General features: G+C 37.8%; 1 protein-coding gene across 12 annotated transcripts in view; it reads left to right on the top strand.

Annotated features, from left to right (window-relative positions):
• Positions 1 to 12,303: 12,303 nt before the first annotated feature.
• The window catches only part of SPATC1 (spermatogenesis and centriole associated 1), a 139,255-nt gene continuing 126,758 nt past the window's right edge, over positions 12,304 to 24,800 (top strand). For 10 of the 12 annotated variants that reach the window (XM_074203136.1, XM_074203133.1, XM_074203131.1 and 7 more), the window contains exons 1-2: positions 17,428 to 17,655; positions 19,320 to 19,533. In XM_074203136.1, coding sequence (XP_074059237.1) covers positions 17,443 to 17,655; positions 19,320 to 19,533 — 427 coding nt within the window. In that variant the 5' untranslated portion in view covers positions 17,428 to 17,442. Of the gene's footprint in view, positions 12,454 to 17,427; positions 17,656 to 18,703; positions 18,827 to 19,319; positions 19,534 to 24,800 lie in introns of those variants that run through there. The other 2 variants (XM_074203128.1, XM_074203135.1) reach the window with 2 other exon arrangements.

Genomic DNA, 24,800 nt, shown 5'->3' with positions numbered 1-24,800 from the left:
ATGTTCAAAATGAATAAATTAATTAAAAATAAATTTAATTAATAATTTTTTTAAAATGAGTAAGCTGAAGAAAAATAAAGTCTACTGACTGCTAAATGTGCTGTCAGGCAAATGTAGAGGAAGGGAATAAACATTTATTTTATGTTGTGCTTTACAAATATTATCTCATTTGATAATATGGTGGAATCTTATAAACCAGTGTTAGGAAGATTTTCAAACCCAGAGACTCAATCTGCCACAGCTGATATGGCTTGGGCAAGTAAGCCCAGAAGGGTTTTTACTCATGGAACTCATCTGGGATATATTTGGGCGACCTTTACATCTGCTGGGACCCACTTGTAGTGATCTTCCACATGGTACTTTTCTTCTTGGGTGTTCTACTTTGCAAGGATCTACTAGAGAAATAGTCAGCAGTTTCACATGTGCTTGCTTTACAAGTCACAGAGTTCCTTTGAAATAACTTTCTGCACAATTGAAAATATTGATACATTGCTAATTGCATAATGCAATAATTGCATCCATTATAAAGGATCCAATTTACCAGTGTTGGTGGTTTGGGGGCATGGAAAATGACAGAACAAAAATGACTAATTGATATTTGACACATAGGCTAAGTAAGGAGAAGTTGTCTTTGATAAATTCAAATAAATTCAAATCACCTGGTCCAGTTGACCTACATTCTCAGGTACTGGAAGAACTGGTAGCTATGATTGCTGATAGAACTAGTATCATTGATTACCTATTAGCTCCAGCATGAAGATGAAATGCCTCAGCCTGTGCACCTTTATAATGTGACTACAGCTTCCATTACAGCCTTATTTTATATTTACTCCTTTTACTCGCTCTCATTCTAGCTTACTGGCTTTTTCAAATTCTTCAGGAAAGTGCCAGGTTTCCATGGTAAAAGTGGGCAAAGGTCTTATAACCCTCTATGGAGGAGAGGACACAACTGGTTATGACGAAAGAACAAAAATGAGCATAATTAGTACAGGAGAGTTATGGAATTATTGAGAATAGTCAGAGCCTAAATGGAGAAATGAAATACAGGAAAATACAACTTTAGTGAATAACTCTTTATGTATAGGCAATAGAAGCAAGGCAATAATAGAGCACCCTGGTCACCCAGACTCAAAAGTTTTTTAGAAAACCTGATGAGAAAGGGAACCTTTGATGGAATAATTCCACTTGAACAGGCAAAAATTCCAGGGATCAGGGGTCATAAATGGTTTGGTACCAAAAAAACAATGTCAGAGAAACTGTGGTTGTGGGAGATGACCAATCATGGTCAGTTTAGTGTAAATATTTTGGATGTTGAATTCCAAGGAAATTGCTTTGTAAAACAGGATTGAAGCCTTTGGTCAGAGGTCACTGAAAACCTAAAAAAAACATAAAATAATAATATCTCAAGGAGGACTCTGTATTATCTCACTGACCATATGAAACTGAAGCAGACTAAAATTCAGACAAGGGGAAGAGTTGAACCTAGAGGTTAATCTTTTTTGCCCAGTACTTCAGCTGTAAAGACCTCCCCCAGGACAAAGACACAATCTATAGTCTTTGACAATGCCTATCTAGACATCTATACATTCAAGATTTAGGAATGCAAAGCTATAGATCCAAAGATACTAGTGGTCAGCCTAGACTGGGCAGTTCTTTACCAAGGTATATGAATTTGTTTTTTAAAAATATTTTCACAACTGTATTTCAATGTTTTGTAATACTATGAATTTTATTTTATGCATTTAAAACCTTGATTCTGAGGAGTCCATTGGCTTCCTCAAGTGATCAATGAGTTCCATTGATAAAAAAAAAGAGGTTAAAAACTTGACTATAGCAGGTCTAAAACTATCAAACAAGTGGCAAATTAACATGATAATATAAAAGGAACATAACTGATCACACATGTCATATATGCTACCATTAATGTATATATATATATATGATTTATATGTATATATATTCATATGACAATTATTGAGAATTTTCTATTTTCTTTTCCCCCATTTATTTATGTTTGTTTGCTTATGTATGTATGGATGGATGTGTGCATACTAATAGTGTTCTAGGCCAGAACTGACTGAAGGACAAGAATGTTAAAAATAGTACAATAAACATAAGTACAGAAGCATTCAAAAAAAGCAAAAGTTGTCTTTAAAGACCTGGTCTGACTTCTAAAGAGAATAAAGAGGAAAGCAAAAATGCTAATATTTTTGTAGTGGATTTTTAAATCTAAGGTGTCTGATAATGGAAGTCCCAGGTAAAGAATCTCTCCAGTGAGTCCTTGTAAATACATTACAGATGAAACCTCACAGGTATCCTCATCCCTTCTGTAATCACTCCTTACACTGTCACTTGTCTTGTGGCGTCTGCAGAAGACTTAGAAAAGAAATTATTTGGAAAAAAATTTATAGGATCAGAGACTTTTAAGTTATAAAGACCTTAGTGGTCATCTCTCTAGGACCCAAAGAATTTAAATGGCTTCCCCAGAATGATATTTAATTAAAAGGCAGTTTAAATGGCATTCAAAAATTCAAGCAGCATCAATATTGATACCTAGAGAATTTAAATGCATTGCCTAGGAAAGGTTTCCCAGGCAATTAGATGGCATACTGCTGGTCCTGGAGTCAGGAAGAACTGAGTTCAAATCCAATCTCAGATACTTATTGGTTCTTTTTTGTGTCTTTTTTTATTTTATTTTTCCCCAGTTACAGGTAAAAGCAAGTTTTAATATTCATTTTTAAACCTTTGAATTCCAAATTTTCTTTCTTCTTCTCATCCCACTCATCCTCACTGAGAAAAATGTTCCATAATATGGTAAACACAATCATAGTAGTCATGTTATGACCCAAAAAAAGAGAAACCTCAAGAAAAATAAAGTAAAAAAAGGATGCTTCAATCTCTATTCAGATATCAGCAGTCCTGTTTTTGGAATGGATAGTATTCTTTACTATCAGTCCTTTAGAGTTGTTGTGGGTCACAGTTTTGCTGAGAATCACAGTTGGTCATCCAACATTATTGCTGTAATTTTGTATATGGTTCATTTCCCATTCCATCTGCTCTTGCAAGTTTGTTAGCTGAAGCATCCTCTTCACCTTTTCTTATAGAAAAATAGCATTTCAACATAATCTCATACCACAATTTGTTCAGACACTCCCCACTTGATGGACATCCCCTCAATTTCCAGTTCCTTGACATCAGAAAAGAGCTACTATAAATATCCTTTTGTGTATAGGTCCTTTTCCTTCCTGTTTTTTTTTATATTTTCCAGAATATAGACTTAGTCTTGGCAATGTGAGGTCAAAGGGCAGATATGCTTTTATAACCCTTTGGACATAGTTCCAAATTGCTCTATGGCATTGTTGAATTATTTCACAACACCCCTAACAGTAATTTAATGACTCAATTTCCCTACATACCTTCCAACAGTTGTCATTTTCTCTTTCTGTCCTATTAGTCAATCCAATAGATATAAGGTATTATCTCAGAATTGTTCTCATTTTCATTTCTCCTATCAATAGTGAATTGGGCCTTTTTTTAACTTTCTTTTTAAAATTTTATTTATTTAAGGCAATGGGTTTAAGTGATTTGCCCAAGGTCACACAACTAGGCAATTATGAAATGTCTGAGGTCAAATTTGAACTCAGGTCCTCCTGACTCCTGGGCTGGTGCTCTAATCACTGTGCCACCTAGCTGGCCCAAATTAGGTCTTTTAAAAATACGACCATAGATAGCATTGATAACCTCATCTGAAATCTGTTCATATCTTTTGATCATTTATCAATTGGCGGAATGGTTATTATTTATTTATAAATTTGATTCAGTTCTCTATATTTGAGAAATAAGGTCTTTATCAGAGAAACATTTCAATATTTTTTTCCCACAGTTGCTATTGTCAACTGTATTTCCCTCCATCCTATTTCCCTCACCCCCCCCATTTATTCTATTCTCTCTCTCCATGTCCCTTCTCAAAAGTGTTTGACATCTAACTACCCCCTCCCACAATCTTCCCTCCCTTGTATCACCTCTCCCTCTTCTCCCATCCTCTTTACCTCCCACTTTTCTCTAGGGCAAGATAGATTTCTATACCCAATTGAGTGTGTATGTTATTCCCTCTCTGAGTCAATTCCAATGAGAATAAGACTCATTCACTCTCTCTCTCTCAGCTCCCCTCTTTTCCATGCCGCTGCCTTTTTTTATGTGAAATAACTTAATACTTCTACCTCCCTCTTTCTTTTTCTCTTGGTATTTCCTCTCTCATCCATTAACTCCATCTTTTTAAATATATTATTCCTTCATATTTAATTCCCTCCTGTGCTTGTGATATAATATGCTCCTTCTAAATGTCCTAAAAAATGAGAAAGTTCATATGAGTTATCAGTATTATCTTTCTATGCAGGAATATAAATAGTTCAACATCATTATGTCCCTTATGATTTGTCTTTCCTGTTTACCTTTTTATGCTTCACTTGAGTCTCATATTTAAAGATCAGATTTTTCTCTTCAACTCTGGTCTTTCCAAGTAAGTTTGGAAATCCCTTGTTTCAATGAATGTCCATCTTTTCCCTTGAAAGAATATATTCAGTTTTACCAGGTAGTTGATTCTTGGTTGTAATTCAAGCTATTTTGCCCCTGGGAATATCATAAATGATCCCTTAATATAGAAGCTGCTAAATGTTGTGTTATATCCCTTTGAGGCTCCGTGATGATTGAATTGTTTCTTTCTGATTGCTTGCAATGTTTTTTCCTTGACTTGATAGCTCTGAAATTTGACTATAATATTCCTGGTTATAATATAATATTTCATTTTAGGATCACTTTTAGGATTGGTGGTTCAATTTCTAGCTTATCTTCTGGTTCTAGAATAGCAGGGCAGTTTTCTTTATAATTTCTTAAAAGATGATGTCTAGGCTCTTTTTTTGACCACGGCTTTCAGATAGTCCAATAATTTTGAAATTATCTCCCCTGTTTTCCTGGTCAGTTGTTTTTCCACTGAGATATTTTCCATTTTCTTCTATTTTTCATTCTTTTGATTTTGTTTTATTGTTTCTTGATTTCTTATAGAGCCATCATTTTTAAAAGACAGCATTTAATTCCTTAAAAAGTAGAGGGGGAAGCTAGGTGGCACAGTGGATAGAGCACCAGCCTTGGAGTCGGGAGTACCTGGGTTCAAATCTGACCTCAGACATTTAATAATTACCTAGCCATGTGGCCTTGGGCAAGCCACTTAACTCCATTGCCTTGCAAAAACTAAAAAACAAAAAGTAGAGGGCGGAGCCAAGATGGTGTGAAGACAGCATTCCCAGAGAATGCCTACCACCCAAACTCCCAAAAAGCAAACAAAGGATGGCTCTAGACAAAATTTAGTGGGGCAGAACCCTCTGAAAGACTGAGTGATACATTTTCCCAGTCCAAGATAACTTAGAAGTTCCATGGAAAAGGTGTGATTCACCAGGACAAGGGTTGGGAAAAAGCCACGTCCCAGCCTAGCACAGCCCAGCACAGCCCAGAAATCACCAGCAACAGCTTGAAGGGGCGGGGAAAGAACTCTGCTGCACCTGGGTGTGTGTGGAGTGAGGAGCATGGCCACAGAACCTGCAGCGAGAATCCAGAGAAAGCGCCTGCACTCTCAGAGATGGTAAAGGAAGTCTGCAGAGATTTCTCTGCTTTCCCTGGGGTAGAACTCTACTGTTTGCCTATGCTCAGACCCAGGTTGTAGTTTGGGCTTCCATACTAAGATAGCTGGATCCCTCCTTATAGTCCCAGGGCAGAGGGCAGTGCTGTGGTCATCTACATATCAAAGCACAGGCAAGAAAGAAAGTATAAGACATTGGAGGAATAAAGGTCCCAGTGGGGCGTCCCCCCCCAAAAAAACCCCAAAACCTTGGAAGTGCTGTAAATTAGTCATGGGCTGAGGAAATGAGTAAACAACAGAAAAAGAAGAATCTGACCATAGAGAATTACTTTAGTCCCATGGAAGCTCAAAACACATACTCAGATGATGACAAAATTGAAGCTTCTGTATCCAAAACCTCCAAGAGAAATAGAAAATGGACTGAGACTATGGATGAGTTCAAAAAAAAGACTTTGAAAAGCAATTAAGGGAGGTGGAAGAAAAATTGGGAGGAGAAATAAGAGCGATACAAAAAAAATCATGAAAACCAAATCGAAAGTTTGGTGAAAGATATACAAAAACATACTGAAGAAAATAATGTTAAAAACCAGTTTAGGCCTAATGGACAAAGCAAAACAAAAGGCAAATGAGGATAAGAATGCCTTAAAAAGCAGAATTGTCCAGCTGGAAAAGGAAATAAAAAAGCTCTCTGAAGAAAATAACTCCTTCAAATGCAAAATGGAACTAAAGGAAGCTGATGACTTTGCAAGAAATCAGGAAGAAATAAAACTCTTCCAAAAAAGCCAAAAATTAGAAGAAAATGTGAAATATCTCATTGGAAAAACAACCGACCTTGAAAACAAATCCAGAAGAAATAATTTAAAAATTATTGGACTATCTGAAAGCCACAACCAAGAAAAGAGCCTAGACTTCATTTTTCAAGAAATAATACAGCAGAATTGCCCTGAGATCCTAGAAGCTGAGGGTAAAATAGAAATCAAGAGAATTCACTGGTCACCCCCTGAAAGGGATCCCAAAAGAAAAACTTCCAGGAATATTATAGCCAAATTCCAAAACTCCCAAATCGAAGAGAAAATTCTAAAAGTTGCCAGAAACAGACAATTCAACAACAGAGGCTCCATAATCAAGATTACACAGGATCTGACAGCATCTACATTAAGGACTTGTAGAGATTGGAATATGATATTCTGGAAGGCAAAAGATCTTGGTTTACAACCAAGAATCAACTACCCAGCAAAACTGAACATCCTCTTTCAGGGAAAAAGAGGGACATTTTTTTTTTTGTTTTTGCAAGGCAATGGGGTTAAGTGGCTTACCCAAGCCCATACAGCTAGGTAATTATTAAGTGTCTGAGGCGGGATTTGAACTCATGTACTCCTGACTCCAAGGACAGTGCTTTATCCAGGGGACTTTCAAACTTTCCTATTGAAACAACCAGAGCTGTATATCCAAGTACAGGATTCTGGTGAACCATAGAGGGGGTGGAAGAGAACTAACTATGAGGAACTTAATGATATTGAACTGTTTGTATTCTTGCATGGGAAGAAGATATTGATAACTCATATGAACTTTCTCATTGATAAGAGCTATTAGAGGAGCATATATAGACAAAACATAGGAAGGAGCAGAATATAATGGTATGATGTGGTAAAGGGATGGAGTCAATGGGCAATGGGGGAAAGTACTGGGAGGAAGGAAAAGGAGATGAAGAAGAAGCTGAGAGATTTCACATAAGAGTCAAGAAAAAGCTTTTTCAATGGAGGGGAGAGAGGAAGGCAAGGGGGAATAAGTGAGCCTTTATTCTCATAGGAAATGGCTCAGGGAGGAAATGACATATACACTTAATAGGGTGAGAAAATCTATCTTGCCCTGGAGAAGGATGGGAGGAAAGGGACGGGATGAGGGGGAATGAGGGGAGGGAAGGGGGTAATAGGTGATAGAAGAGAGGGAAGATCGAGGGAGAAGGTACTCAGATTCAACACACTTTTGGACAGGGCCAGATGAAAGGAGAGAGAGAGAGAGAGAGAGAGAGAGAGAGAGAGAGAGAGAGAGAGAGAGAGAGAGAGAGAATAGAATAAATGAGAGTGGGGAGAAATAGAGTGGAGGTACAGCTAGTAATAGCAACTGAGGGAAAAATATTGAAGCAACTTCTCTGGTGGACTTATGATAAAGTCCCAGAGATAGAGCCATTGAAATCTGAACACAGACTAAAGTACATTTTTTTCTCTCTGTCTCTCTATTCTTGAGATTTCCCATCTTCTTGGGGAGGGGAAGGGGGTCATGTTTATTCTTATGTTTCCTCTTATAACATTCAATTTACATCAATGTATGGCATGGAAACAATGTAGAGACTGTCAGAAAGCCTTCTGGGGGGAGGGAAGGGAGGAGGGGGGAAATTGTAGATGGGTACATGGTGGGTACACATTACTATTGTATATAATTGGAAAACAAATAAAATGTTAAAAGTGAAAAAAAGTAAAGTAGAAGAGAAGCTTAGAGTTACAGGATTCTTGACTCAGTAAGAAGGCAGATGAAATTCAGTTTTATGCAGACAATAACAAACCAAAGTGCTTTTATGATGCCCTGAAGGCTATTTATGGGCCAAAGACCTATGGTTCATCTCAACTACTCAGTGCTGATGCATCCATAATGATTAACAATAGGGCCATGATCCTAGAGAGATGGACTGAACACTTCCATAGTGTTCTTAACAACCCATCATCTATCAATGCAGAAGCCACTGACCATTTCCCTCAAGTTGAAGTCAATCAGACCCTAGGTGAAGTTCCATCTGAAGAAGAGGTTGTGGATTCCATTAGTCTCCTTTCAAATGGCAAAACACCTATTGTTGATTCTATTCAAGCTGAGATCTATAAGGAGAGGAGTCCATTGCTCATCCAAAAACAGACTGAAATTTTCCAGGTTATATGGCATGAAGCGGTTATTCCCCCAAGAATTTGAGGATGCCTCCATCGTCCATCTCTAGAAAGGTAAAGGGAATAGATTTTCCTGTAACAATCACAGGGGATATTTCTCTTTTAGGTTGGTAAGATTCTTTCCAGAGTTCTTCTCAATAAACTGGAAGTTGCTCACTTCCCTGAGAGCCAGTGTGGCTTCAGAAGGGGTAGAGGAACAGTCGATACATTGTGTGCTGCCCAACAACTCCAGGAAAAATGCCAAGAACAGAATAGAGCTCTATTTACAACATTTGTAGATCTCACCAAGGCCTTTGATACCAACAGTCATGAGGGTTTACAGAAAATTATGTCAAGATTTGGTTGCCTGGAGAAGTTCATCAGTATTATACTATTCCATGACAGCATGCATACCCAGGTTCTGGATAATGGATGATGCTCTTGAGATTTCCCAGTACCAATGTAGTAAAACAAGGATATGACCCTGATCCCATACTTTTTATCATGATGTTTTCAGCCATGTTATCAAAGGCCTTCACTGAGGATGAACATGATCTCAAAGTCAGCTACCGTGCCAATGGCAAATTCTTCAACTTAAAAAGGCTACAAGCCAAGACCAAAGTGGAGAAAGTGTTGTTGCATGATCATACACTCAACGCAGTCCTCTGAAGCTGAGATGCAACAAAGTATGGATCGATTCTCTGCTTCTTGTGCTAATTTTGGTCTATTAATACCAAGAAAACACAGGTGCTCCATCAGCCAGCACCACTCCATCCATATGTGGAGCTATCGATTACTGCAAATGGAGAAGTTTTGAGTACTGTGGACAAGTTCTCTTACCTTGGCAGTGTCCTTTCCAAGGAGGTACATATTGACAATGAGGTTGACACCTGTATTGCCAGACTAGCTCAAGATTTGGGAGACTCCAAAAGAAAGTATGGAAGAGAAAAGTTATTAGACTGACCACCAAATTGAAGGTCTACAGAGTCATTGTGTTGACCTCATTGCTATATGCCTATGAAACCTGGACAGTTTACCAGTACCATGTCAGGAAACTGAATTGCTTCCACTTAAATTGTCTTAGGAAGACACCAGACACTGAGGTCCTTTCTCAAAGTAAACTGCCTAGCAATTTCCCTCTATTTCTCTTATTTGATTTTCAAAATTCTGTTTGTGCTCTTCTGTGAGAATAATTCATATTTTTTCTTGGAGGCTTTGGAAATATCTTTGACTTTGTTATCTTCTTCATAGTATGTATTTCGATCTTATGACAAAGTAATTGTCTAGGGTCAGTTTTTTACTTCCTTTGTTTGCTCATTTCCTTAGCCTATGACTTGATTTTATCTCTCCGTTTAACTAAGGCTCTGCTTCCAGGGTGGAGGATGCACTGTCCTAAGCTTTTGACAGTTTTTGCATCTGTTCTCAGAGATACTTCTAGGGACCTGCAAGTTTTCAATTCTTCCAAGATCTTATAATCTAAAGGGAGATTTTTACTACTCTCCTAGACTATGTTTGGGTTGGTGGGTGACCTTCCTGCCCTGAAACTGTGAGGAAGGTTCTCTATTCCACTGTGGCAGTAAGTTCTGTTGTGCTTCTGTTCCTCTTTCTGTGACTGAGACCTAGATCTGAGTATGGGCAAAGTAACAGAGTCCTGATAGCAAAGACACCCTGAAATCTCCTTCTGACCCCATTACTGTTCATGGGCTGAGAGACGTGGAGACTGTTACCATTGACCCAGTTGCCCTACTGTCTTATTTTTGCATTGTTGGAAGCTGTTGACTCCAGTGCACCTGGGCTGCTCTGCACTCTCTCTCACCCCAAAGAAGCAGACCCTTCCCCCAGATCTTCCAAGTTGTCTTGTGATGGAAAATTGTTCCACTCAGTCTTTTTGTGGGTTCTGCCAGTCTAGAACTTTAGAGTCAATTTTTTTTGCAAGGCAAGGGGTTAAGTGACTTGCCCAAGGTCACACAACTTGATAATTATTGTCTGAGGTCTAATTTGAACTCAGATCTCCTGACTCCAAGGCCGGTGCTCTATCCACTTTATCACCTAGTGACCCTAGAGTCATTATTTAATGGTATTTGGAGGTTTGGGAGAGAGAGAGAGAGAGAGAGAGAGAGAGAGAGAGAGAGAGAGAGGGCGCGAGCTCTGGCAAGTCCCTGTATTTACTCTTCATTCTTGATGCCTTACTCCCCACTTATTGGCTGTTACCTACACAAGTCACATAACTTCTATTTGCCTCAGTTTCTTCAGTTATAAAAGGGGGATAATGATATCATTTATTTCCCAGGATTGTGAGGATCAAATGAGATATTTATAAATCACTCAGCATGACTGGCTTAATAAATGGTCTTCCCTTCCTCCCTTTTCTTCTTCTTTTCTTTCTAGCTTTCCTTCTTTAGGGTCACACAAGTACTAGGTCACAGAAGCAGAATTCAAACTCAAGTCTTCTGACTTTAAATATAGCACTTTTTCTACCACATTGCTCTATTTATCCAGTCAAATCTTAAGAGAACAAGACTGAGAGATCTCAGGGTCCAGTGAAATACCAGAAATACCAGAAATACCAGAAAATTTAAAGAAAAAAATCTAATCACTATATTTCAGAAAATTCCCCCCAAAAGCCTGGAATAATTATAAAAGCAAATATCTCCCTTCAAAGAAAAAGAGTCCATGGACTAGACAAGGAGAACTCTAGATCTCACATATTATTGTTAAACATAATTATGACAAGAAAAAATCACTTAAACTGCAAGATGTAACAGGTCTGACCACACCAGCCTTCATAAAACCTCCCTTTGATTCTAGGGTGAAATAAAACTCTTCATCTTAGTATATACAGTCCCATCTGATCTGGTTCCAACCTAATTTTCTGTTTGCTTCTTTTTACCACCCTTCACACACTCTGTGTGTGATTTCCCAAATGTGGTATTTCATCTTCTTCCTTTGGGTTTTGCACTCACTCTTATTTCCCTATACCTGTTGTAAAGCAAGCAGGGGAGGGGAGTTACCCGGAATGCACTTTCCTCACCGCTGCCTCATAGAATCAAAAAAAGTTCAGCTGCTGCAGCAAGCCCTAGTTACATGGCCTGATGGAATGTTGGGGTCTGTACCAAGAGAAGTGAGAGAAGAGGGCTCTTTATTACAAGGGGAAATCAGAAATGGGGAGAGGTACAGGTTAATGAGTGAAGTTACAGAGTCTTTGACTCTTCCTGCTTAACGGTGAAGAAGGGATTGCTCGGTCATCTCAAAGGACAGGTCCTTTAGAACTGAGACACAGTTGTCTGTGGAGACCTTCTCTGAAGTTTCCAAAGGAGGTCCAGTGAAATAACCTTTATATACTCATTCCCACAACACGAACTCCCTTGGGTTACAGTCCCCAAATAAACCCTCAGTACACATAAATAGAATAAAAATGAGAAAACAAATGGGGCATAATTAATATAACCACATTTTAACATGTAAAGTATAAATACATTCTTAACAATGAAGAAATGTTACTGTCAAGCTTCATCTGTGCTGAGCCTTAGGAATATGAAATGTAAATATACATATAAAATAAATATAAAATATAAAAGTAATCTAGTCCTGAAAACAATGAAATTGAGTCTTGCCAGCACCTATCATGTGGCCAGGGAGGGATGTTTTGGTCTGGGATATTAAATGGAAACACAGGAGAGCTGATTGATATGTCCTTTACTATACCAGAGGTAACATTAACATGACTACAGTTACCAGAACTGTGTGAATAGCAGGAAGTGGTGATGGACAATGGATTATGTGTTAACAACAGGGCAGATGACAAGATGGTCAGGCTGCATGAGTAGATGGGATCTGAAGAATGACTGGCCAGGAACAGAAAATCACAGAGGACAACACATCTGGAACTGGAAAAGACCTCAGAAGGTATCTAATCTAATCTCATTTTACAAATAAGGAAACAGATCAGGGAGGTTTCATGACCTGTTGGTAGATACAACTAAAAGAAAGATTTAATGAACTTTTGACTCTAGACCAATGATTTTTTAAATCTAATTTTAAAAAATTTTAATCTAATTTAAAAAAATTAGAGCTTAAGCAAAAACAAATAAAATGAGCATTTCTATATAAATAATAAAATAGAAAAGGGAATTGTACATGAATCTTTGAATCCCTATTTTATTTAACCTGCATTTATTTTTTATCTTTTTTTATTGTTTTGCTTTTGCAAGACAGTGGGGTTAAATGACTTGCCCAAAATCACACAGCTAGGTAATTATTAAGTGTCTGAGGTTGGATTTGAACTCAGGTTCTCCTGACTCCAGGGCCAATGCTCTATCCACTGTGCCACCTAACTTCCCCCCCCCCATTTCTTTTTAAACATATAATAAATTCAACATATAACTTACAAAGATGTCCTGTTAACCTCTTTTCATTTATTTCTTTTCCTTTTTTTAAGCTATCATATCTTTATTTCTCCCCTTCTTTCTAACCATCCTCTAACTTGGAAAAAACAAAAGCATCATCAAAACTTTGAGACCTCATTTAGCATAAGACCCTCATCTCCCTTTCCTCACAAAAGCATTCATCAGTGAAATTCCTTCCCCTTTATCTCCGAAGTAAGACCGCCTTTCCTCCTCTTTTTCAGTCTTTTCCCCTATCCTCCATAAATCCTGTCCTGTAGGATCTTCACACAGAAATTACTTTCCCATCATTGCTAGCCCTTGATTTGACCCTTAGCACACCAGTCTCTCCTCTATATCCCCCTGCCACTCTCTGTCTTGTTCTAAAGTAATCCCAACAAAAGAAGCATTCACCTTTAGGAAGAGTTATGGCCAGAATCTGTTCATAGTACTCCCTTCTGACTCTTCATTGTTACCTTTACCAGATTTCTGCCTTCATCCCTTTCTCCTTGTATATATTTAGAAAGACTTTCCTGTTGTCATAGCATTACTATTACTTCAGTTCTCTTGTTTGGAATATTCCAGAAGCAAGTAATCTCTTCTATTCTGGTTTTCTTTCTAAAGAATGTTTCAAACTCATCTTTATTATTGAATGTCCAACTTTTGTCCTATATTTTTAAACTCAGATTTGCAGGGTAGATCACTCTGGACTGCATCCTGAGTTCCAATGATTTTTTTCCATTCCCTCTCCTTTTTCCAGTTAAGTGCAGAATGCTTTCCTTTGAACGATTTTCTCTTAATGGCTTGCAGAACTTGTTTCTGAATTGTATTGTTAAATTTAAGCACTATATGTCTTGGAGTTTTAGGCTTGGGTATTTTTCTGGAAGAAATTTGTGGATTCTTTGAATTGGAATTTCATTTTCTATGTTCACATATTCTAGAGTCCTCTTCTATTTTCTTCATTAGGTTTTTAAGCTTTTTGGTCCTATAGTATCCTCCTGGAAGATCTATAATTTTTAGATTGCCCCTTCAAAATCCATATATGTTTTACTTGAATAATGAGGATAATTTCTTTTAATATTATTTTTTTGCTTCTCTTATTTTCAGTCTCATGTCAAGTGGACGTCCCCCAAAGCTCTGCCCCAAGTTTTATTCTTTTTTTTAGAGTTGAGAAGATATTGTACAGTTGAATTAGTGTACCAAGTGGTTGAGATAAGGAAGAAAAGTGTCACAATGCAAGGGCGTTGACTTAAGGAAAAATTAGAAATGTGAAGGAAATGGAAGATATAGGGTAAGTATTAGTAAGACATAGAATAAGATGACAGAGAGAGAGAGGAAGACTCTGGTAGATAATATTGCTCTCATAAGGCAGTATGCACTGGACTTTATAAAGAAGTAGTATGGGGGCAGCTAGGTGGTGCAATGGATAGAAGACCAGTCCTGGAGTTGGGAGGGTCTGAGTTCAAATCCTGCCTCAGACACTTAATTGCCTAGCTGTGTGACCTTGGGCAAATCACTTAACCCCATTGCCTTAAATAAATAAAAAAAAGTAGACTATGGTGAACTCAGCTCTTATTTTTAAACTTTAAATCCCCTAAGCATTTTTATTTACTTTAAATCCCCTAAGCATTTTTATTTAAAAGTTTGAGTTCCAAATTCTATCCCTTCCTTTCTCTTTTCTCTCTTTACATTCAGAGATAGTAAGCAATCAAATATAGGTTATAAATGTGCAATTACATAAATCATTACAAGAAGACTCATAAAGTAAAAAATAAAGTTAAAAACATAATGCTTCAGTCTTTCTCTGCAGGTAGATAGTATATTTCATTAGTCATTTGGGATTGTCTTGGAACATTCTATTGCTGAGAACAGCTAAGTCATTCACAATTCTTCATTGAACAATATTGACCATGTGTCAATTGGAGAATGACTTGTATGCTTATAAATTTGATTCAGTTCTCTATCTGTTTGAGAAATGAGACTTTTATCAGATATATTTGTTGCAAATTTTCCCAGGTTTTTCTTCTTATAGTTTTGGGTGCAAAACCATGCTTTTAACAAATAGATTCCCACTATTACTGTGCCTAAGAACATATATCTTATTCTGCATTTTGGATCTATCACATCTCTAGCAGAAGATGGGTATCATATTTCATCATTATTTCTCTGGAATCATGGTTGACCATTTTAGTCAGTGATTTTGTAGATTCTGGAAACCCTAGTTCAGAATTATAACTCAAACCTCCACCCCCACCCCTACCACAGAGATTGTAGGACTTCTATGATTGTAGAAACTTATTTTGTTGTTCTTGTTCAATCATTTCAGTCATGTCCATCTCTTCATGATACTATTTGTACTTTTCTTGGTAAAGATAATGAAGTGGTTTACATTTTTTTCTTCAGATCATTTTACAAATGAACTGAAGCGAGCAAGGTTAAGTGATTTGCCCAGGGTCACACAGCCAGTAAGAGTCTTAAGTCAAATTTGAACTCAGGAAGATGAGTCTTCCTGACATCAGGACCAACACTCTAACCACTGTTCTACTTAACTGCCTAGAAATTTATTGGACTAGCTTGTATACAGGATATATAGGTGGTTCTGAGGGTCTTGAGAAATTTCTTCCCTGAATCTCATGGACAATGAGGTTGAGATGTGGGAGGAAGAAGCCATGTTCCTTCTGCCAAACTCAGCAAAGAATATCTGGACTGTCTCACTACAACCAAAAGCAGGATATGTAGAGCATTAGTGAGATTAGTGCAAAATGTTCATAGAGCTATGGAGAAATAAAGAAATGAGAATATATGTGAACTAAGCCAAGGAAGAGAAGAGCAAGATAAGATGATAAGATATGTAGTAAGAGAGAACCAGAATGGAAAGCAAAAATATAGTTTGAGACTAATTTCCTTTAAAAAAAATTTATTGATACCTTTTTAAAATATCATTGTTACTTCTTCACTGTAGACAGAATTCTCCTTTGTAACAAAAAAGCAATCAATAAAAACACACAGACCATGTCTAAAAATGTATGCCCCATTCATCCTTTATAATCCACCACCTTTTTGAAGTTCTGATTTCATTTTGCATTGATATTCTTATTTCCTCTTCCACTTGATGTGATCCACTTGGACTAGAATTTAGGAAGACTGGTCTAAAACCATACAGTAATAGCACCAGGTTGAGGTCCACTTTGGAGGGCACTTTGACCCTTTATACAAGTCATTTTCGTGACCAGCAACAACTGCTAGTTAATGGATAAGTTCACACATTTACTGTTCCTAGGAAAATGAGGAAGGATTTCATGTTGCTATCCCAATCATTAGTCATTAAGTAATTCATTAGATGTATGGTCAGGTACTATCTTCATCTTCTCCCAAGACTGGTTGTTCCCTATTTCCTCAGATTCTATACTCAGCCACCTCAGAGAGTACCTGCCAATCTTTTTCTCCAGAGCAGGAAACTGAGGGTCCTGTTTTCCACAACTTGTTAATGAGTAGAGGTAAAGGTAGAGTCCAGATCTCCTCCTGATTCAGTGTTCTTTCTCATAGTAATAGTAGCAATGAGAAGATGAATAGCAAATAATCTTTCTCTAGTGTTATATAAGGTTGCAAAACACTTAGCATTTATTATGCCATTGATTCCTCACAATGACTCTCTGTGAGGTACATGCTTTTGGTGTCTCCATTTTAGAGAGGTAGAGGGAAGTCCAAGTGGCCTGTTACAGAGCTAGTATCTTAAGAGGAATTTGAACTCGACTCCTTTCTGTCTAGGAATCTAGTGCTTTAGCAGCTACACCTCCAGCTACCTTTCCTATATTCTGAATTAATTGAATTCAAATTGTGTGTAGGTACTATTTGGTTGATCATATGTCTCTATTTGGAACCATGATCAAAATTAACTTAATGTCTGTTTTCAAACTTGGATAAAAATAATTAAGTTGTGAATTTATGATAGTTCTTGGAACTTTATTTTTCTCCATACTTCTCCTTTGCCTGGCTAATTAGAACCACATAATGCTATAAATACATCCAAGTGTCCTCTCTAATACATACCCAAGAAAGATTCCCCCAGAAAAGATGCCAGTGTACAGAAGTTAATTCCATATGTAGAATTTATTAGGCCTAGTGTCTGAAGACCTAGTTCTTTTGGCATTTAATCGATTGTCTTATGCTTTAAAAAGAAGACTGCTACTAGACTTTGCCTTATACCCCAGCTTTCTTGCACCAGGAATAATGTCTGAGATCCAGTTGACCTGGCATTATTAGGCTTCTGCCGGAGATCCCTGATGATTACTATAGAATGATTTTGAGTGACTTCCTAAAATGTGGGACCTCAACCTGGGCACAATATTCCAGGTAGGCTCTGACTGTAGTAGGATGGGGTAGAAATCTCCCTACCTCTGGTCTGTACACTATGCCCATATTGTTTTTCTGGGACAGGCAGGAAGGAAGAGAAAGAGAAGAGGCGAGGATTTGAACTGAGAAGATACAAGTGAAAAAACAGGCAGTTGTAAGAATGAAATTTGGAGGATTTGGGAATGGAAAAGGGCAGCTGTTGGCATTTCATTTGGGGAAATTTAAGAGAATGAAAATGAAAAAGCTCAGATATAAGGAAAATGACTGGAAAAGAATGGAGAAAATAACTGATGAGATGAAGGATTCAAGGAGAGGAGTTGATAAGATAAAAGCAACGAGGGCAGGTTTGCCTCTCCAGGTACTTTTCTTCAAGGTAAGACCCAGGTGTCAAAGAGGTGAGAAACAGCCGTTGCTAGGATCAGTGTTAGAGGAAGTTGGCCCAGAGCAATATCCATAAGACTAATAAGGAGGCAACTAGGTTAATAGAGCACTAGCCCTGGAGTCAGGAGGACTTGAGTTCAAATTTGATCACTAGACCTTGGACAAGTCACTTAACCCATTGCCTTGCAAAAATAAACAAAAAAAAACCCACGAACTCCCAAAACTAACAAAGCATCTTATTTCCAGAATATAGAGCACAAGTTTGCAGGGACTGCAGAATGCACGAGGTCAAATAATATTATCTATGTTTACAGTACAGACTGGACTTGCTCCCAGAAGAAAAGATGAAAAGATTTGGAGAGTGCCTTTCTGCTCTTCGGGTTATCAAGGAAAAGTTCTTTAAGGAAATTTGTAGCAAATCCTTTGTGCCACATTAAGATTCTCTTTGCCTTTGCATGCAAGCCCAATACCCCTGAATTTGCTCCTTTACAGATAAATTATTATCAAATCATCTGACTTCACATCTTGTGCGAAAAGAACAATTTACTTAAAATAGAAAGTCCCAGGATATGGGGAAGCCTCCAATAACAGATAACAAACACATGGACATCAGTTTCACTCCAACCCCAAATGTCTCCCATCCTGGAGTCTGATTTCTTTAATCAAAATGCACTGATTTCTTGGGACCAAGCCAACATATGGGCTGGGCAGGGGAGCAGCTCAGCCTGGGGAGGAACAGCCCCCTCTAACCTTTACCATTATGAGGTCTGGGTAGAATCTTGAGCCACATTCTTCCAATCAGCCTCCTTTCCCATTTTTCTTTTCCCCCAAACTAGAACTCTTCTTGTTTGTTGACTGTCCCGAACTTTCTAGGGAATGAGCTCAGGTCTATGTTTCAGTGGAAGGAAAGGGACAGGCCTAATGCTACTCAGATTCTCAAAGTTGCCATTCTACATATCTAATGGCTATGACCTGGAGATGAAGAGGAAAAGGGGAGAGGGGAGGTTGAGCTTCCTAATTCAAGGACTCTTATGAAAAAGGAGGCAAGACATGGTAGGGACTTGGATCCAGGAGCAGCGCCTGGAGAAGTCAGAGAACTCTAGCAGGACAAATGATGATGAGGATCTGGTACCTAGCCAAGACTGAGGTCTTGAACTCAGAAGGTAGAGACCCTGGGATCCTGAAAGGGGGATTCTGAGGTCAGTGACCCTTCAGAAGACCAGAAGATATCACCCATAGGATCTATATTAGGTCTGATGTCTGAGGGCATGGTCTGAGGCTCCAGGCAGTCCAGTTTTGCCTAAGCTCCTTAGTTTTCTGGCTTCAGGTATGATGTTTGAGACCTCTTTGGACTGGGTCAGCCTCAAGCCTTTACTTGAAAACCCTCACAAACCCCTACAAGTCAGTGATATGAAGAGCAGGGATTATCATAGCAAGGAAGGTGGGGCCCTTTCAAGGTCTCTGGGACTCTCCTTGAGGTGGACGTCAGTCTAGGGTTGGGAGGAGTTGGAGAGGTGAGCCTCTGACTTCATAATAACCCTGGAGTCCTGCCTAGTCACCATTGCAGGCTTCTCGATGCCTCCCACCAACCCAGGGCTGTGGCCCTGGGTTCTTGGACCTTATTAGAGCAGCACTGTCTCTGCTCCTATTCCCTAGGTTATGTCACTCCTTAGCAACTATGAAGAGTTGAGGAAACAGATTGAGAGGTTGATTCGGGAAAATGAGTCATTGAAGAAACTGGTGAGATTGATCCAAGAGAACCATGACCTGAAGTCAGCCATTAAGACCCAAGGAAATGTTACGGGTGCCAGTGGGATCAGCAGCATGTTTGGCGAAGTAATGACTGGCTCTGCACCTCAGGCAAACAATTGTAAGTGTTGAAATTATAGACTTGAGTAATATAGAGGTGGGTGGCTCAGGAGGTCAGGGTGATTTCTTTTGTCTTGTGGCAAGAAGATATGAAGACAATTGAGAGATTTTTATTTAAAGAGTGTCCTAAAATGGGGGGAGTTTGGAAAGACAGGCAGAATAGTTATAGAATGGAATCAAGACACAGGTAGTGAAAGAAAGATAGAAGGCCATATCAGTGGTCTCCTGTTCGAAAAATAAACCCCAGGGAATTGAGTTTTCTACTTGATTGTGAAGGAAGATGATGTTCCTCCTAAGTCTGCTCCTAATATTCCGTATTCTCCTATGTGAATCTCTATAAGGACTTTCCTAACTTCTCCCTGCCTTAGAATCCCTCACTTCCATTCACACCTGAGCCTGTTTTTCATACCTCTGGTTTTCCATATCAGTCCTAGGATATCACCACTCACTGCTTTACCAAGCTCTTAATCATTCTGCAAAGTCCATTCACAAATGACTTACCAGTCTAGTGCCCTCAAATTTCAAGGTAGCCCATCAGTGACTTATGAAGTCACTTTATCATTACTAAATGACCAGTCTCCCTACTCCCATTATTTACCCCCAGAGTATCTCCATTATCATCACTAATGTTTTATACATTCTACCATCATTCATTCTTTATCGTGTCCATTAACAACCTCAGAGTCCCAATATCGCCCCTTCCTTACAATTCTCATCCTCATGACTCTATTATACATTTCAGAGTCACTCCAATATTTATTGTCTGTCATCACTCACCCCTCAAAGTCCTCACAACTGTACTGATTTCCCTTTAATTTGTCTTAAATTATTCTCATTATTCACCCCTATCCTAAATCACTTATTTCTAAATATCACCTTACTCACTCCTTCATTCAGCTCTTAAGTTTTCTCCTATGACTCACAAATTAGGCTCTATTATTCTCTATCATCATCTTTTTTCGTGGGTGGCAAGGCAATGGACTTAAGCTACTTGCCCAAGTAGCTGTCACACAACTAGTAAGTATCAAGAGTCTAAGCCAACATTTGAACACAGGTTCTCCTAACTCCAAGGCCAGTGCTCTATCCACTGAGCTACCCCTTCTTTTTTCAAAAGTATTTGTTCTTAATGTTTTTCTCAAATATAAATAAAAATATGTTATTGAATTTTGAATAAAAATATAAGGTAGAAATTTTTTATTTTGATTTTAAAAATAGACCAATATGAGTATCTAGCCAACATTAACAAATTTTTTGCTGTCTCTAGTCATAAGGTTTTGTTATTATTGCTAGTTTTTATATAGTCATAGTCAGCATGTATGTTATTCTTCTCCTAACTAAACATCACTTGGCATAAGTTTTTTTAATATTTCTTTGTACTATTTATATCTGTCATTTTAAGTCACTATTTAACTTTATAGACATACTTGCATACATACACTACAACTGAACAAGGTGGTTACCTTCAGGACACAAAAATAGCTTTTTACATTGACTTATTACAATTGGACAGGATGTCTACCTTCTCAAGGTCTCAGTTTTCTCCTCTGTAAAATGAGGGATTGGCCTAAAGGATCATGAAGGTCTCTCCCTTTCCCATTTTTATCATCCTAATGTATTCAGTGATTCATCAATTATTGGCTATGTTGGAAATGACCGGGTTTTTTTTATTATTACAAATAAAGCTATCTTGAATGTTTTAGTCCACTTTCCCTTTTTTCATGAACCCCTAGCCTACAGTTCAGCTTTGGGATCCCAGAGTCAAAGGGTGGCCTCAATTTGACTCCATTCACTTCAGTGAGGATTTAATCAATTCAGTTCTATTCAGATCAGAGGAAGAACTGGAAGTTCATTAAAGCTGAGATTCCAAAAGATGAAAAATAGTCCTGGAACCCAAAGGACTTATTATCTACCAGTGTGATGATAGAATATGCAAGCTGATATGTAAAAATGGGATCATCTGAAGGACAATCACTAACTCCTAGGAGAAACAGGGAAGACTTTCCATTGCTGAGTCTTATATTAAGGAAAGAAGTCTAACATGGAAATGAAAAGAGCATACATTCCTGGCATGGGGAACAATAGGAAGGTGGAAAACTGAGTTAGCCAACTGACTGACAAGTAGGCCAGCCTGGGTAGAATTTTAAAGAATGAAGGAGAATAATGTAAAATAAGACTAGAAAGATTGAGAAGGGCTTTAAATACCAAATAGAAAAGTTTGTATTTTATCCCAGGAGCAGTAAGAAACTCCTGAAGATTCCAGAGCAAGGGAGTAGCTGTTTCTCCCTGTGTTTTAGGAAATTTATTTTGAGGATTAAAAAGTAGAAAGACTGGGACAGCTAGGTGGCATAGTGGATAAAGAACTGGCCCTGGAGTCAGGAGGGACCCGAGTTCAAATCCAGCTTCAGACACTTAATAATTACCTAGCTATGTGACCTTGGGCAAGTCACTTAACCCAGTTGCCTTGCCAAAAAAAAATTAGAGAGACTGAAAGCAAAGATACCAATTAGAAAAACCCCTTGCAATAATACAAGAAAGAGGTGACAAGAAACTAAATTAGTGTAGTAGTCCTATAGGTGCAGAGAAGATGAGAGCAAAAGATGTGGAAATAGAATTGAAAACATTAGGAATTTTTTCTTTTTCTTTTTTTTTGTTGAGGCAATTAGGGTCAACTGACTTTCCCAGAGTCACACAGCTAATTAGTGTCTAAGGAAAGATTTGATTTCAGATCCTCCTTCCTTTAGGGTTGGTACTCTAGTCACTCTGCTATTTAGCTATTCCAGAAACATATTTTCTATAGTCAGAGTAAAGGAAGTGAGTAGAGTTGAGAATGACTGTGAGGATGAATACTTGAGTGGATGTATGCAGAGTGTCTTCAATAGAAGAAGCAAAGTTTGGAGGTGTGACAAGCTGAAGGGGCAGAACATTGGTTTCATTTTGGATTAGTTGAGTTTGAAATTTCAGGTGGATATGTCCAGCAGATAGTGATTCTGGTGAGGAGTTCAGGAGAAAAGGTTAGGGATGGTTATATAAACATAAAAGTCCCCTGCAGAGAGATAACTGAACCCATGACAATAGATTAGATACTGAGAAAGAGAAAACGGGTCCCAGGACCAGTCCCTATGGGACACCCAAGCCCTGATTAATGAGACAAAATTCAAGTCAAAGAGAATTAAAAAGAGTTTATTTAAAAGTGCGTCAAGGTAACAACACATTGATGAGTTGATCACTGGAGATCTGCAATGGTTTCAAGGTGGAGCCAGTTTTTAATTGATAACTTTTAAAATGAAATCAAGACAATTTGGTTTAGGACCATGTCTGCTATAGGGGATGGGTCATTACATCTCAGTTCTTCCTCACTTACCTATCCATGATGTTTATCAGGTCAGGGTTGACAAATAGTACTGGAAACAATGAGTCTTTAGTCAGCATAACTTTCAATAGCTCCCTCATTTGGTGCTAATCTTATATTCAGAAACAACTGAATAATGAAACAATACATATGGTTCAGTACCACATTCAATCTTTTATCTCTCCTATAATCCTCTGCATCATCCTTATTCTCTTCTGTTCATGCCAAATCAAGGTGAGAGAGCATTAGTGACTATAAACTAGGAAACTTAAACTCACAACAGGAAATAAGTGTACTGTGGGTCACAATCCCAATCCCATGTTTTCCATCAGTATCACAACGTTGAATATGCACAAGTGTTCCCCACAGAGGACAAACCTTACTAAACAGACTTTGTAAGTAAACTAAAACAAGTTAAAGATCAAGTCATTTATAGGGCCCACTATTTACTAATTTTAGAGGGAAGATTTACATATCAACTAAGAAAACTCATTAAACTTAAATTCTATTAAACAAAAGACCAAAGTAATGCAGTAATGATCATAAGTATCAAATAACATCAACCCTCCATGTAACCTGGTAAACAATTCTCAATTCACCAGCACATTTCATCTTAAGTTCCAAATGTCTCATGAAGTTTTCTGGTCTCTAGAAACATCTTCCCTTGGACAATCCAGAATGATGATGATGTTTGTCCTTTATCAAAGAGGACCATGACATCAGAGAAGTGATGCCATGACAAGCACATGAATTTGAGTGAGGGAGTGCAGTGCTAAGTCACCAATTTTACTTTCTCCTCCAGAACCATCTGGATCTAGTGGCCAGATATGAATCAGAATGACTTGAGATGGCCCTGGATGCAAGGCATCAGGGTTAAATGACTTACCCAAGATCACACAGACGCATTCTCAAAGAAGCTCTGAAGAATCTTCCCAGTGAATTTGTTTCCCTGGCTCTAAGTCACTTAAAGAGATTCTCAGATAATTCTATTAAAATCTTTTGCAAAACAGTTCTCAATGTAATCAGTGTAACTTCCTAAAGTTGCTTTTTCCATTAACTAAGTCTTGAGGTGAAAATTAGCTCCTACTTATGATTCTGTTCTTATTAGCAATTGAACTGTTAGATACTCAAATTGTGAACCCATAATTTATCCAAAACTTCTGAAATTTCCAGCTATTATGCACTAACTGCTTTCTCCATCTTTCTTCTTTACAGTAATCAATGCAATTTTATATGGAAAATCATGAATCCAATTTCTAGATTTTATTACCATAATACACACAAGGCTTTATAACTCATTAGAACATGCTCAAGACCTGCATATCCCATTTTAATCATTTACATTTGATACATACAATTATCTGATCTTACTGCCTTTCCCAAGTTTTTTTTCACTCTTGCTAATTTACCCCTTAAGAAGAAGAGATACTTTAAAGATCTAATCCAATATATGAATACATAGCTACCACACTCATTATAAAAGATACTTTTTTAGCATTAAGTTCAACATCACACAACTGAATTTGCTTATTCAACTCCAAATCACAAAAGACTTGGGATGAGATGTGTAAATACACTTAAGTTAATAAATCTCAAATTGTGTAGAGAACAATTTGTATGAAATGAGTTGTCTGTAGTAAAAATGTTCAATCATTTAACCATATTCAAATGGCATAGATATTAGACTCCTGGAATATCTTTAAGGTAACCTTACTACAAATTCATATTGAAAATAGTGAGATCTTTCCCACTTGTAGTTTATATCAAACTAGATTCCTTAGGATCAAGCTAATAATTAATAGATGCAGTCCTCCTTGCCCAAGCCTAAGGGCATAGAATGATTCAACCCAGGGATACAAGGATAAATGCTCCTTAGTTCTGTTTGATTTCAGCCTAGAGTCATAGTTAAGTTTTACAGT

The sequence above is a fragment of the Macrotis lagotis genome, chromosome X (assembly GCF_037893015.1).
Source record: "Macrotis lagotis isolate mMagLag1 chromosome X, bilby.v1.9.chrom.fasta, whole genome shotgun sequence".
NCBI lineage: Eukaryota > Metazoa > Chordata > Mammalia > Peramelemorphia > Peramelidae > Macrotis > Macrotis lagotis.
Note: the sequence above shows the minus strand (reverse complement) of the source record. Positions and strands in the feature narration are given on the sequence as shown.